Source organism: Zonotrichia leucophrys, chromosome 6, assembly GCF_028769735.1.
Source record: "Zonotrichia leucophrys gambelii isolate GWCS_2022_RI chromosome 6, RI_Zleu_2.0, whole genome shotgun sequence".
NCBI lineage: Eukaryota > Metazoa > Chordata > Aves > Passeriformes > Passerellidae > Zonotrichia > Zonotrichia leucophrys.
This window is the reverse complement of record NC_088176.1, coordinates 4,474,004-4,487,745: the sequence shown is the minus strand read 5'-3', so window position 1 is coordinate 4,487,745 and position 13,742 is coordinate 4,474,004. Positions and strand designations below refer to the sequence as shown.

Here is a 13,742-nt window from a genome sequence, read left to right as displayed (position 1 = left end):
TAAATACACATATGTGCACCAAGATAAGATTTCTCTTGGAAGTTGAAATGTTCAAGCAGTCCATGTGTGGTAAATTAGAGATGCAGCAATGAGATATGACATAATGATAAGCAGGGAGTGAAGGGATTATTTAGAGCTGCAGGCACAAAAGCATCACTTCCCAGAGAAGGAGAAGCAATGCTCCTGTACCCATGTACTGCATAGTGTAGCTGGAACATCCTGAATTCATCTAAATTACCAGGAAAAGATCACTTGGAGGAAATTCCACTCCAGAGAACAGAAGGCAGAATGAGAGGTTTAATAATGCAGTAGCTATCAAAGAGCTGAACCACAGCGGCTGTACCATAATCCAAGAGTCTAACCAGAGGCAGGCAAGAAATACTAAATTATGATTTTTTGGAGATCTGATTGATCATGACTCTGTAAGGGGAGTCAGGCAGATGACCTCTGAGAGCCTTTGTAGCCTTAGATTCTGGTGTTTTTATGCCTTACAAATGATCAGACTGAGTGTCTCAAATACATTTAGGCCTAAGTAATGTGTCAGCCTGGGGTTAAGATGTGCCCTCCCAAAGAGGGATGATGTGGCAGCATCCTTTGGTTCCCCAGCTGTAATGACCATTGTTTAGGCTGCTGGACTGAAAGAGGCCTTTGACATGAATCTGGAGCAAATCCTTCCCTGGGAAGTGCTGCAGTGTTGTAATGTTGTGTTCCTTACCCCGAGTACCCTGAGTCCTTGGCTTCCCCTTCTTGGATGATAAAACTTCCCAAAGGTGCCTTGTGTCACAAGGACATGACAAAGCTTTAAAATCCTCCTTGCTTACAGCAGGCTTTTGAGGTAATCTGCTTTGGACATGAAACCAAACCCTTTCTTTTAGGGCAAAATCCTTGCTGTTATCTTTGCCCTCCAAAGTGTTATTTATGGTTGAAAGGAAAAATCCCAGTGCTGGGGTTAGAGCCCTGCTCTCTGAGTGCTCTGCAGGACCAGGGCAGGGGAGATGCTGCTGACTTTAGGGCCAGGTGACCTTCTCAGGCCTCTGGGCTCTGTCTGTGATTCAGATTTGAGGCACTTCTGGAGTTACTACAGTTGATTTTTAGGAACTCTGCAAGTTTCTCCTTTCCTTACTGACTTTTATTCCCACATCCTTTCTGTAACCTCACCAACTGCAGCAGAGCTTTGAAAATGGAGCAAGTGAAAGTGAGTTTCAAAAGAGGTGTATTCCAACTCCAGTGAGCTGTTTGGAATATCCACTTCTGATGAAGTGTGGGGTAATTTTGTTTTTTGTAGACGGTCCTGCGTGGCTCATGAATCAAAGCACAGATCAAGCTAGTCTCATTTCATTAGCTTTATTTGGCTCTGGGAAGGGATGGATCATCTTTCTAAATCACATTTAATCTGCTTATTTTGGCTAACCTCTTTTCAAGAAGGAAATTCAAAGCCTACCATGAGTATACGGAATAAAACGGTCTTAAAAGTAGAATTTTGCCACCTCTGCTTCAAAAACAGATTTGGGAAATGGGACATGATGGATTTTGTGCTACATAGTTGAATATTTTGATCTTGTTCTTTTAAGTGGTAGTGAATCATTTAATCATGAGAACATTCATTTAGAAGATGAGATACAATTTGGATGATAGCCAACACTACTCCTGTTAGGTTTATTTGCTGCCAATTATAAGTTTACTTGAAGTTTATATTAAAAAGAAACCAACACAAATTTGGAGAAGAGGGGAGAAAGTAATGGAACCATCAGGCTCTTTGTAATACTTGAGTTAGGGCAGTGTTTATAATCACGATGGGTGATGTTTCAAAAAGCAGAATCTGTTTCAAAGCAATCTCTTCTTCCTCCCCTCACCTTTATTGATTTCCATGGACAGTTAAAAATCAGGTACAGTGTTAAAATTCTCAGTTTTGTTATTTGGGTAATAAAGAACATACAAAAGTATGATGGGATTCTGTATCTCTTTAAAGCACCAGAGTTCAGTTTATGATAGTGTTATTTGCTAAGTAAGCATGAGTAATGATGTTGTTTGCCAAAATTTGTCTTTTTTTTGTTTTCCCCTCCTACAGAAAAATAGTTTCGGAATACGAGAAGACGATTGCTCAGATGATAGGTAGGTGTTCCTGCTGTGAAAGGCGCTCCCTGGTTGAAGTCTGTGGGCTTCATTTTGATGCTGGCTGCATCTGCTGATGCTGCAGGGAATTGTGAATGCATCTGAGGACACCAGGAAAGGAAAAGTCAGGGCCTCGTCTCACAGCCAGCAGCCCCCGGGCAGTTCAGGTAACACAGAGAGCTCAGGGCTTTCCCTAGGAAACAGGTTCAAATTCATGGGTTTCTCCAGGAGAGACTTTCAGTGACCTAAAAACCCCTTAGGCATCAGCTCACAGCTGTTTAAAGGCAGATACCAAAGTTAGCTCTTCACAGCAACAGGGATTATCTGTGCTAAGTGCATTGATCAGACCAAAACCAAGATTAACTCCAATCCCAGCTGGGACCTTCCAGTGCCCAATCCACCCCCCCAGTTACTTACTGACACAGGGGTCTCCTTTCAAGTCTAAATTGTGACAAGCTTTGCCTCTCAGTAATTAAAAAACACCTTTGCTAACAGCATGTCTCACAGATAAAAACCTCTACCCTCAGTAGCTCTCCAAACCCAAAGGTTGCAGGGCTCATGTGGTTCCTCAGCACACGAGGTCTGGCCCCTGGGATGTGATTTTAAAGCCTCCTCTAAGATTTCTAAAGCTCTTTTTATTAGTCTGGCTATAGCACCAGTGGCTTGGGCTGCCTTGCACTGCTTCAGCTCCAGCAGTTTCCCAGAAAGGCAAATGGCTGAGTGGAATTTTGGGGTCTCCAAGGCCAGAGGTGCTCAGAAGAGCACCAGATTCTGGTGCTTTTGCTGCCTTCCTGGATTTCTTGGCCATTGGGAGGCATTTCAGCCTCATTTCAAGTGAAGGGTAAAATGCACCTGCAAATAAATTTTATGGTAATGACAACTATAACTAATAAATTAATGAAATACATATAATAATGAATAATAAACACTAATAATATGCCAGGCTTCATTCTCTCCGGTGTTTTGCCTCCATTGCCTTTTGTATGCACAACTGAGCCAATGTGCTGCTTTCTGACATGGTGTGTGTCATTGTCATCATGCAAATGTTCAAGCAGGAGTGACCAGAGTGTGCAAAGAACTTATTTCATTTTGGTTTACAGTAAACATACCCTGGTGTGGCATCCACCCTGAACCTGGCCAGTCCTACAGACACACCAAAGACCTGTCCTTTCTTCCCCAAGCTATGCATACAGTTAACAACAGATAAATTAGAATTCTGTTTTTGAGAAAGAAATTTTAAAAAAATAGTAAATTTTGAGACTGCAGTGCAACAGTAAGATACAGAATAGGAATCCTGAGGCAGAGGCCTTGGTGTACATGGTGCATTCCACCATTGCCATTTCCTCTTGTTGCAAAGAAATGAAGGTTCAGTAAGTATTGGGCCACTGACTGTAATATAATAGCTCTTTAAACTTCAGATTCAGAGTATCAGAGCCTCTCTGTGGTGAGTATTTAAGGGCTATGGTTATAAGTAATTGAATTTGCTGTCCGTTTGCAAAGGAACTGAACCAACAACAGCTACACAGAAAACATCCTTTCTGTGTTAATTAGAGCAGTATGCAAATCCTACAGCATGGTAAAACGTTAAATGTGAGGCTTCTCCCTGCATTTAATGTAAATTTTTGATCTAATTGTCCCACTTTGTCATGCCATTTCTTGTAAATTGCTGTCCCTTCCGATAAAGGAATTCACTCATCCGAATGCCACATGTGGAGGAAAATGTGTGTTTGTTATTTGCATGTACTTCAGTGACCTGTTAGTGATGCCTCAGTGCTGAAGCAGAATATGCATCTGAACAAAAGAAATGCCTGTGCTGTTTCTGTTCATCATTTAACCCTTCTGAACTATTTATACAGCCCTGTTAGAAGGGCACTGCACATAAACCAATTTCACCAATCCCTTTGATGAATATTCAGTGAGGTTGATAGGTCCTGCTGAGCTTTTTGCAGGCTGGTGTGTGCATAATGAATACTGAAAATGTCCCATATTAACAATATATGACTGCCTATGTTTGCTTCTAAAGGCACTGAAAAATGTGCACTGCAAACAGCAATTGCCTTTGATTCCAAGGGCTGTGGAAGGTTCAGTATTTGCTGTCTCACATATATGGAACCCAAAATTACCCAGCTTAGCTGCTGTGATTACTTCATGCCACACTGTGCAGGCTGCCAGTGTGGAGATCCCTGTTTATTGTCACTTGGTGTATTTTTTCACTCGTGCTTTTATCTTTTTTCCCCTTTTTTTTCTTACATTTGCCTCAACTCCTAACACATTTTAGTTTACTCTGAGGAGTGGGGAGAGGACAGACCAGGCTTTCAGGCTGTGCTGCTGCTTTGTGCTTGGTGCTGTTTGCTCTGACAGCCAGGGAGCAGAGCCTGGGTGACCCCAGTGTTCCTGCACCCTCCACACACCTGGCTCACAGCCAAAATCCCCACCCCAGTTCCTTTTCACTGACAAGTTTCTAATGTTGGTTTGTTGGTCTTTTTTTCCCTGTTAGAAATGTATCCTTATTTTTACATTTGAATACATGATGAGATTTATGAGATTTTACATTATGAGATTTACATTATGAGGATTTTTTTATTACTTTACATTTGAATAGATGATGAGATTCTCCTTGTGAAAAACAAACAGATGTTATGCTTTGTGCATTACAGGTTGTTGCATTACTTATTTGCTGCTTTCCTAACAATTCCCGATTTTTCTATTTTGCTTCCGTTTTCGTTGCTTCTTGCTATTTGCTTGCAAAAACAAAACAGGCAAGCCTGGTAAGTAAAGCTTTTCACCAACTTTCACACCAGCATTTTGCATCTTTAGTTTCTTTTGCTTTTGTTCTCTGTTTGCTGCATTCCCATTAAGTCGTGTGAGTAGTAGTGAGCTGAGCCTGAAAGCGGATCTGCCGTGGTGCTGCTCTGATTCTGTCAATTTGGATAGTGCTGGTCCTGAGCATACTGCTGTGATTGTTGGTGAGCCCTGGGCAGGCTGTGGTGCAGATGTGGAAGTCATTTAATTCAAATATTTTGATCACATAACCTCGTAAACATATTTAGAATTAAGGATGTGTGGCCGCTTATCTAAGATTTGACGTAGCACATTTTATTGAAACTAAATCATAGTCTTAGAAAATAGAACGTCCTTTCCAACCCAAACCATTCTGTGATTTTATGAAAGTATCACATAAAACTCTAGTCTCCCTCCAGCCAAGTTTCTGCCTTTTGTTGTATTTAACCATTTTGGTTTGGGAGCATCACTTGGATGGGCTTGGAGCAGCCTGGTGCAGTGGGAGGTGTCTCTGTCCATGGCAGGGACATTAAATTATTAAATTATTAAATGATCTTTAAAGGATCTTCCAACCCAAACCATTCTGTGACTCTGTAGCATTTGCCCCAGTTTCCATGAGTTTAAATGGTGCTGGGGGTTGAGTGTTGGAGGAGCTGATCCAGCTGAGGAGAGAGGAGAGCCCACAATGTGCTGGGAGGAAGAGGAGGAGCTCAGTAGTTGTGAGGGAGTGTGACATGAATTATTAACTTCCTGCCCCCCTGGAAACAAGTAAGGAAGTGGCTAAAATACCTCAGACCACAGTCTCACAAAAAGTAGGGATGTGATACTAAATACACTAAAATATTTTGGATGAGGATGCACATGGATCTCTTGCCCATGGAGTTGCAGCAGTGACAGAAGTGTTGCCAGAGAACAGGATCCTGCCAGGAAAGGGTTTGGAATTATCTAGGCAGGGTGTAATCTCCAGCACAATTAAACAAATCTAGTGCTGGAACACAAGGAGACAGCCTCTGAGCTTTAGAAAAATAAACAAAAAACAACAATATTTTTTTTTGTTTTAATTGAGAACACATTAATTTTGACATTAGAGAGGAATACAGAGTGTCTCTGAGAAAGCAAAATAGAAAAGAATGTTTCTTTTTAATAAAATGTTAAATATATCCAAGTGATATTGTATTACACAGTTGGGCTTCTCTGCCATGTCCACGGTGTTTGTTCACCAGTAAAATAAAGGTGTTACAAGCAGGTCCTGAGAACTTCTCTGGTTCTTTTCATCTTCTGTATCACACAGAGCAAAACAAGCTCAGGTCAGGCTCTGCCCCAGCCAGGTGCTGTCAGGGGTGAGCAGAGGAGCTCAGGAGCTGATGCACTTGCTCTAGCCTTGGTCAGGCCAACAAAAATGTGTATTTTTTTGGATGGAATATGCAAGAGGAAGAGATAAATCTCAGCTTGGGAATTGACAGTATCAGCTTTGGCATTTTGGAGCTGACCAGCACTATAAATAATTCAGATGAAATCTTCTATTCAAATAAAACCAACGAACTTGTTTAGTTTTTATGTTTCCAAATATGAAGATCCAGATGAAAAGTTGTACATTGTGAAATGCCCCATGCTTTTTCCACAGGAGAACTTTTTACCTTATCTTAGTTTCTATCATAAACCAAGGGAAATGGTAATATAAAACTGTTGTGTTTTGTGGGTGGGTTTTCCTTTCAGTATCATGCAAAGTACCCCTTAAAACAAGGGCACAAGAATCATAGTTTAGGATGTGAAGGAAAAAATGCAGCATTTTGGAAGACAATGCCAGACCTTTTCTTCCAGTGTTATGTGAATATCCCAGCTTATTATGAGGTCAATTCTCTTGAAAATTCCTCCTCCATATGGATTTGTATTCCTGTTATGTTCTTCCCACCACCCCTGGCTCAAATTTAGCTATACACAGAAGGAGTTTGGCAGATGTTTTTTGCAGTTTTTTTACACTTAGGAAGTCTGTCTGATGTTAGATTTCCTTTCTGCCACTTGCTCCAGCAATCCTGAGAGCTGGTAAAACATTGCTTTTCCAAGGGAAGAATTGAATTGCCCTGAACAAAGTGCCTTGTTTGTGCAGGATTAGAAGGTGCCAGGAGATGACAGGCATTTATCAACAGTGGCAAATAACTTGTGGCCAGTGCTAGGAATGTGCATAAATGTCCTTTCCTTCAGCTCGTGCATCTTCAGGGGAAATCCAGCACCTGCCTTTTCGAGTTCAGAGTGAAGAAATCATCAGTACAGAGATACATTCACATTTTCCCCCAACATCAAAATATTTAAATATCACTGTATTTAGCAACTGTTTTCCAAACCAGGCTTGTGTCTTTATATAAATCTGACTTTTCTGGATCCTGTAAATTTACTAATACACAAATAGGGCAAAGTATAGTAGAAACCGTAGATGATAGTGAACTCAATGGACTTAACTCCTGTTACCCTTCTGAAAACCTCTCTTTTCTCTACTCCTCTCTTCTTTCAGAGGATGAACAGAGAGAGAAATCTGTCTCCCACCACACTGTTCAGCAGCTCATAGTGGAGAAGGAGCAAGCTCTGGCCGATCTGAACTCAGTGGAGAAATCCCTGGCAGATCTTTTCAGGAGATACGAGAAGATGAAGGAAGTCCTGGAGGGGTTTCGGAAGGTGAGTCACCTTAACATCTCCTTTAAAGAGCAGAGCTGAGCAGATTCTGTGGACCAGAATGTGCTGTGCTGCTGGACAGAAGGCAGGACTTGTGTTTCCAGCTGATTCTGATGTTCTGCATGCCAAACCATAATCTTCAGGTGAAGGATTGCAGGCAGCTATCAAATGCAAACAGAAAAATTGTAAAACTCCTTGCATTGTGAAATATTCTCTTTCAGGGGGTGTCAGTGTTGGACTGCAGCCCTTCAAACAGCTGTGTGTGTGACTCCCTGTCCTGCATTTTAACCTCTTGGTTTAAATTTGATGTCATCTTCTCTTTTAAGAATGAAGAAGTGTTGAAGAAATGTGCGCAGGAATATTTGTCACGAGTGAAGAAGGAGGAGCAGAGGTACCAGGCACTCAAAATTCATGCTGAGGAGAAACTGGACAGGTAATTGAGTCATGGATTCACAGAATGGTTTGGGTTAGAAGAGATCCTTCCTAAAACCATCTTGTTCCACCCCCTGCCATGGGCAGGGACCTTCCACTGGTCCAGGTTGCTCCAAGCCCTGTCCAACCTGGCCCTGGGCACTTCCAGGGCTGGTGCATGGATTATACACATTTTTTCAGGAGTTCATGCTGCAGAAGGATTCCCATGGCTGGACCTCACATCCCAAACTGATCCTGCAATATGCAAATCACAGGCTGCTCTGGGATAGAGGTGGAAAGAAATGCAATAATGAGAATTTCTGCAATGTGCTGGTGTTTATTCCAGCTCCTGACCATACAGAACACCTTAAATTTCTATATTTAGCTAATGTCTTTATATTTGTTAATGTATTATCATGGGAGGATCAAGAAAGAAGCCATTAGCCAGTTTCTTTCTAGATCTCCACATAATGACCACTTAAGCCTTTCTAGGGATCATGTTCAGGACTCATAGTACAGTGCCCTGAACTGGAGATCATATTTGGTAACTGCCATAAAACACTTCTGCCTGAGTCATATTTGTGACCTCAGCAGAGATATCTGAGAGAAGCACAAAGGGAGCAACACAGACAGTAAGAAAAGGCTCTGCAGCCCCTGCTGAGCAACAGAGGGAGTTGTGGAATGTTCAGGGACGAATCTCACAACATACCCAGGATGTGCAGAAGGCAGCCCTGCCCTCTCCCCCCATTTGTAAAGGTGCTGTCCACCCTGGGGCACCCTCTGCCCTTTCCTGTGGAGACCCAGGTGTGACCAAGCCCTGTGATTTTTGCAGAGCCAATGCTGAAATTGCACAAGTGAGAGGCAAGGCCCAGCAGGAGCAGGCAGCGTACCAGGCCAGCCTTCGCAAGGAGCAGCTCAAAGTGGATGCCTTGGAGAGAACACTGGAACAAAAGGTAAATAAACCAGGAGCCAAGCTCTGCCTGAGGATTGTCCTGCAGCTTTGGGGACAGCAGCACTCCCCAGATTTTAAGGCAGAACCCCTGTGAGCAGCAGCTGGAGCCAGGTTTGATCTGAGCCCAAGTGTTTGGGGCTGGCTCAGCCTTGGGCAGAGCTCAGGGTGCACCTCTGCAGCCCAGGCCTTGGCTTGCTTCACTTCTCAGGTTTTTCTCTGAGGTTCTGTTTCCCTTTTTAGTGCTAGCTGTAATTCCAATGCTAATTCCAAAGTGTCTGTAGGAAATGCCTATTTATATCTCTAGCTCAGCCAAGGGAGCTTGCTTTGGCATGGAACAGCTCGTCCTTGCTTGCAGCTCTGCAAGGCAGGGTGAAAATAATGAAAAAAAAAATAGAAAAGTGCAGCCTAGAAACAAATTTCCACTCTGTATTATTGTGGAGTGCTGGGAATGAGTGCTGTGAGGCTGTCTGCTTTGCTGCTAAATTTGATTTATTAAAACTGGAGGAGCTGAATTTGGAAGAAAGGAAGCATTTGTTTGAATGCATGTAGCTGTACTATGAATATGAGCACTTAGTTGTACTATATATGCAGATATATCTGTATGTATAGATCTCCTGTTCTCAGCATTGGAGAAAAGTTAATTTTCCCACACCTTTCTCACTAGTTAGATAACATTAAAATTAAAAAAAACAAACCTCCTCATCTCTAACGCAGCAATCCTTTTCCTAATACTTCATATTTTATTTTCCAGAATAAAGAGATAGAAGAATTAACAAAGATTTGTGATGAACTGATTGCCAAAATGGGGAAAAGCTAACTTTTAACCAAATTTCTGGACTTCGATACTGAGTGCAATATGACCATTGGCACACTGATGTCCATACATTTATGTGGACAGGTTATATTTTCACTTTTTCGTATGCACTACTGTATTTTCTTTCTAAATAAAGTTGATTTAATTGTATGCAGTACTAAGATGACTATCAGAATTTCTTGCTATTGTTTGCATTTTCATAGTATAATTCATAGCAAGTTGATCTCAAAGTTCCTGTATCAGGGAGATTGTCAAGTTCTCTAAGAAAATACAAATTGCTGATCCTAGCCTTCCCTTTGTACATGAGTTCCCATGTTGGATGTCTTTTGGATTTAATATAAACACGTATTACTTGCATGGGGACTCTTGCCTTAAGGAATGTAAACTTTATCTGCATTTGCTGATTTGTAAAATAAAATCTAAAAAAAAAAAAAAAAGAAGGAAAATGCATGTCACAAATGAAATTCTCTATTGTAAATAAATTTTTTCGTTGAAAGTTGAAGATAAGTATGTCTCTCTTTTGTGTCCTTCACTTGCTTATTGCAGCACCAGATGCTCTTGGGAATTAATTCCTCCAGAGAAAGCACTTCATGGGTCACTGCTTGGAACACTTTGTGGGTCACAAGAGTCTGCTGCTTATGTGCACATATCTAGGTCTATATCTTAATGTCTCTCTAAATATATATATATATGTGTTGGATTTGGACCACTCAAGTCTCAAGCATAGGCTTAATCCTCCAAAATATTTAATGCTCTGACCCTGATCCAGCAAATCCCATGGGCAAATGTAATGAGGCTGTTGGAGGAGTCAGAGGCTGTGCCATGTGGTGACAGGATGGTTTTTAAGCATGTCTGGCACTGAAAGGTGAATAATTTCCTGCTCCTGGCAGAATTTGCCTGCAGGGCTGGTGGAGCTGAGGTTGGTGTGATCAGAGGTGCAGCCAGAATAAGCTCCATAAGTAGCACTCTTGAACACCTCTTTATCCTGTAAGTTATCCTCTGCGCAGGATTAGGGATGGAGGAGAAGCATTAAGGCTCTAATAGCAAACAAACTGCTTTCTTTGCCTAATGGTGCATCTCTTGGATCTCCATGATGTGGACAGTCTTCAGCCTGGTTCTTGTCAGCTCCCTTTTTGTCCTCAAAAGTAAGTCAGCTCCTTTTTCTTTCCTTTTTTTACTTCATTTGCATTCCCTGCCTCAGGCATGGCTGAGCCTCTTTGCTGTTCTGGGCTCCTCTCCTGGGCTGGGTGGTTTCAGGTTATTTTGTGTGTGTGGTTGGCAGCACAGAACTGCACCTCTGTAAAGATAAATGTGTGTGCTAACAGATTCAAATGTCCCCACTGATAGCAAGGGTGGGATTTCTGCTCTGCAACTTCAAGTGTGGCGTTTGAAATATCTTTATAACTCATGCTTGCCTTCCTTTGAAAATGCCATGTAATTTGAGGCAAGGAAAAGAAAGGATTGAGGTGTGGTTGTGGTGTTTAAACAAGAGCAAAACTCAAGATACATTGCTGTGCTTTCCAGCTGAATTGGTACTTCAGGAGAAGAGGAAAATTGGATCATTGTGAGATTTTATGTGTATACAATGTGCTTTCTCATGGCACTGTGGACCAAAGATCATGAAGGAGGGGGAAAAAACATTTGGGCTCTCCTCTGAAAACATTACAAGAAGATATGGATGCAGTTACAGAACATCAAATGTTTTTTGTATTATTTTAAATGCAGATTACTTATAACAACTAAGTAATCTGCTGTTGATGTTTTTATTAATATTTTTATCAATATTTGACCCATTTCTAAAAACATTGATAAGATTTACAGACTCTTTGGATTTACCGAAGCTCTGTTGGAATTATTTTATGCGTGCTTGAAAACATACTAGAAAGATGGATATTTTTGAATACTTCTTGTAAGTTCTAAATGGTCTCTTCTCCCTCCACCCAGGTGAAGCACTGCAGTGTTACACCTGTGTAGGTTCTAGTGATGATGACTGCAACAGACAAGGAAGTCAGCAGTGCCCAGGCCATGCAGATGCCTGTGCAGTCATTAGAGGACAAGCAAGTAAGTGTCACAAATGTGTCAGACCTGTTGCATTTGTCACAAAAGAAAGAAATAGAGAAGAGTGCTGAGTAAGTTAAGGAACAAACCAAAATTAAATGTTTCCTCTCAAAATAAACCCCATTAATGAATCTCAGTCCTGGTTTTGTTGTCACAAAATCCCACAGGGAATGATTTGTCGGTGCGCCGCAATGAGCTGCACCCAGTCTGTGGGAAAGCTGGGAAGAAGCATTTTAAGTATTGCCCACTTTTTGCTTAGCTGGAAATTAGGATGGAAGAGAAGCTAATGAGCACTTGGGCACATCCAAAGATATTTAAGCTGCACCAGTTGCCTCTAAGATAAATTTACTTATTTAAGGGGGAGCTGTTGGTGCGTTGCCTTGTTGTGGCCGTGTTCATTTTCCTGTGAGGAGCGGCCCAACCCGGCCCAGTGCTGGATGCTCAGGCTGGTGCTGGGGGTGCAGGAGGCTGTTTGCAGCCCCTGTGGGCTCACTGTGGCTCTGTTGCAGGTGGCACCATGAAGTGCTGCTGGTTCAGGTCCATTGGCAGCCCCTGTGGGCTCACTGTGGCTCTGTTGCAGGTGGCATCATGAAGTCCTGCTCGTTCAGGTCCTTCTGCGAGCGGGCGAGGCGCGACGGATCGCGGGCGCCCGGCGTGAGCGTCCACTGCTGCTACTCCAACAACTGCAACGCCAGGAGCCTGGCTCCCAGGGTCACCAGCTCCTGCAGCCTCCCCCTCCTCATCCTCACCCTGCTCTGGCTCCCCTTGCTGAAGCTGACATGAGGGGGAAAAGGAAAAAAAAGAGTATCCTGAAGCAACAACTCTGCCTTCTTAGCAAGGGGTGATAGTATTTGATAATCACGTTGCTCCATGTACCATTTATCTCACTAGGCAAAAAGCTGTAGGAAGACCTGACAGATGTTTAGATAAAAAAATTGTTTCATCTGCTAAATAGGTCTTGATCTCTGTGTAAGGAATGCTGCCCTGCTGCTTATTTTCCTGCAATTTGGATAAGGAGAAATCTTGGCTGCAGGTAACCTGGTAGTAAGGTCAAGGGCAAATGGCTGCCAAATGCTTTTTGCTGTTGGCAGATATTCAAAAGCAAGCTAAAATTTTCAAGCACAAAGTGACTGAAAATTCTAGCAAGCAGGTTAATCTTTCAGAGCATATTGGTGTGCTGGACAAAAGGAAACTTGAAATACAGATGATTTAGTATTAATACAAACGGTAAGAGAAGGTGATTAAGAGAATAATGCATGGAGGCATATTCTGTTGTATATGATATGTTCCTGGCAGTGGGACTGGAACTGGATGGTCTTTATGGTCCCTTCCAACCCAAACCATTTAATGGTTCTATGTTTGTGTGCATATTTCCTTGGAAAAAACACCTTCCAGTCTTTTCTGATCCTTCGAGAATTTTATCACAGCATCAGAAGAAGAAGAAACAAGAAGAGTTTGGAAGTTGTTTTTGAACTGGTACTCTTTCCAAAGATTGGCTCAATCTATCTCCCTTGCTGGCTTAAAAACAAGTGATTAATTCCTGTCTTGTAGGCAAATTATAACTTGAGTTTATAATTATTGAGGTTTCAGTTATGTAAATAATTCTCCACTGCCCTAAACTGCAGCCTTTGAGAGTAGGAGTGTATGTATCTGTACAGGTCACCCCTTTCAGTGATGTGGTGGAGTTGAGGTGGTTTATGATCTTTTCATTTTGCAAAGTGAATGAAATTACTTGGAGGTCTTTAGAGGCATAAAGAGGGACTAAATCAGTATTTTTAATAAACCCATTCACGGCAGTTTTACCAAGTAAATGATCCAGAAGGGGTCAGTAGAAGGCATTGTGCATCACTACCTCCTTTGATCCAAAACTCAGAGCTCCAGGCAAGCAGATGAGTGAAATTTGTAGATTTTAATGTCCAGCTGTGATGATCTGGTCCAACCCCTGGC

The 13,742-nt window shown here is 42.0% G+C and overlaps 2 protein-coding genes across 11 annotated transcripts in view; both read left to right on the top strand.

Moving 5' to 3' along the window:
• The window catches only part of TACC2 (transforming acidic coiled-coil containing protein 2), an 89,515-nt gene extending 79,621 nt beyond the window's left edge, over positions 1-9,894 (top strand). For all 10 annotated transcript variants that reach the window (XM_064717544.1, XM_064717540.1, XM_064717547.1 and 7 more), the window contains 5 exons: positions 2,069-2,112; positions 7,403-7,563; positions 7,887-7,993; positions 8,804-8,924; positions 9,675-9,894. In XM_064717544.1, coding sequence (XP_064573614.1) covers positions 2,069-2,112; positions 7,403-7,563; positions 7,887-7,993; positions 8,804-8,924; positions 9,675-9,740 — 499 coding nt within the window. In that variant the 3' untranslated portion in view covers positions 9,741-9,894. The remainder of the gene's footprint in view (positions 1-2,068; positions 2,113-7,402; positions 7,564-7,886; positions 7,994-8,803; positions 8,925-9,674) is intronic.
• Positions 9,895-10,491: 597 nt separating this feature from the next.
• On the top strand, positions 10,492-13,482 carry LOC135449611 (CD59 glycoprotein-like). The gene is made up of 3 exons (XM_064716786.1): positions 10,492-10,882; positions 11,682-11,798; positions 12,376-13,482. The coding sequence occupies exons 1-3, from the start codon at positions 10,828-10,830 to the stop codon at positions 12,576-12,578; spliced, it is 375 nt and encodes a 124-aa protein (XP_064572856.1). The 5' UTR covers positions 10,492-10,827; the 3' UTR covers positions 12,579-13,482.
• Positions 13,483-13,742: the final 260 nt, after the last annotated feature.

Excerpts from the sequence above, each read along its gene's own strand:
- LOC135449611 (XM_064716786.1), top strand. The coding sequence starts at position 10,828 with ATGATGTGGACAGTCTTCAGCCTGGTTCTTGTCAGCTCCCTTTTTGTC. Across the intron at positions 10,883-11,681 it reads CTCCCTTTTTGTCCTCAAAA|GTGAAGCACTGCAGTGTTAC; the intron begins GTAAGTCAGCTC and ends CCCTCCACCCAG. Across the intron at positions 11,799-12,375 it reads AGTCATTAGAGGACAAGCAA|GTGGCATCATGAAGTCCTGC; the intron begins GTAAGTGTCACA and ends GCTCTGTTGCAG.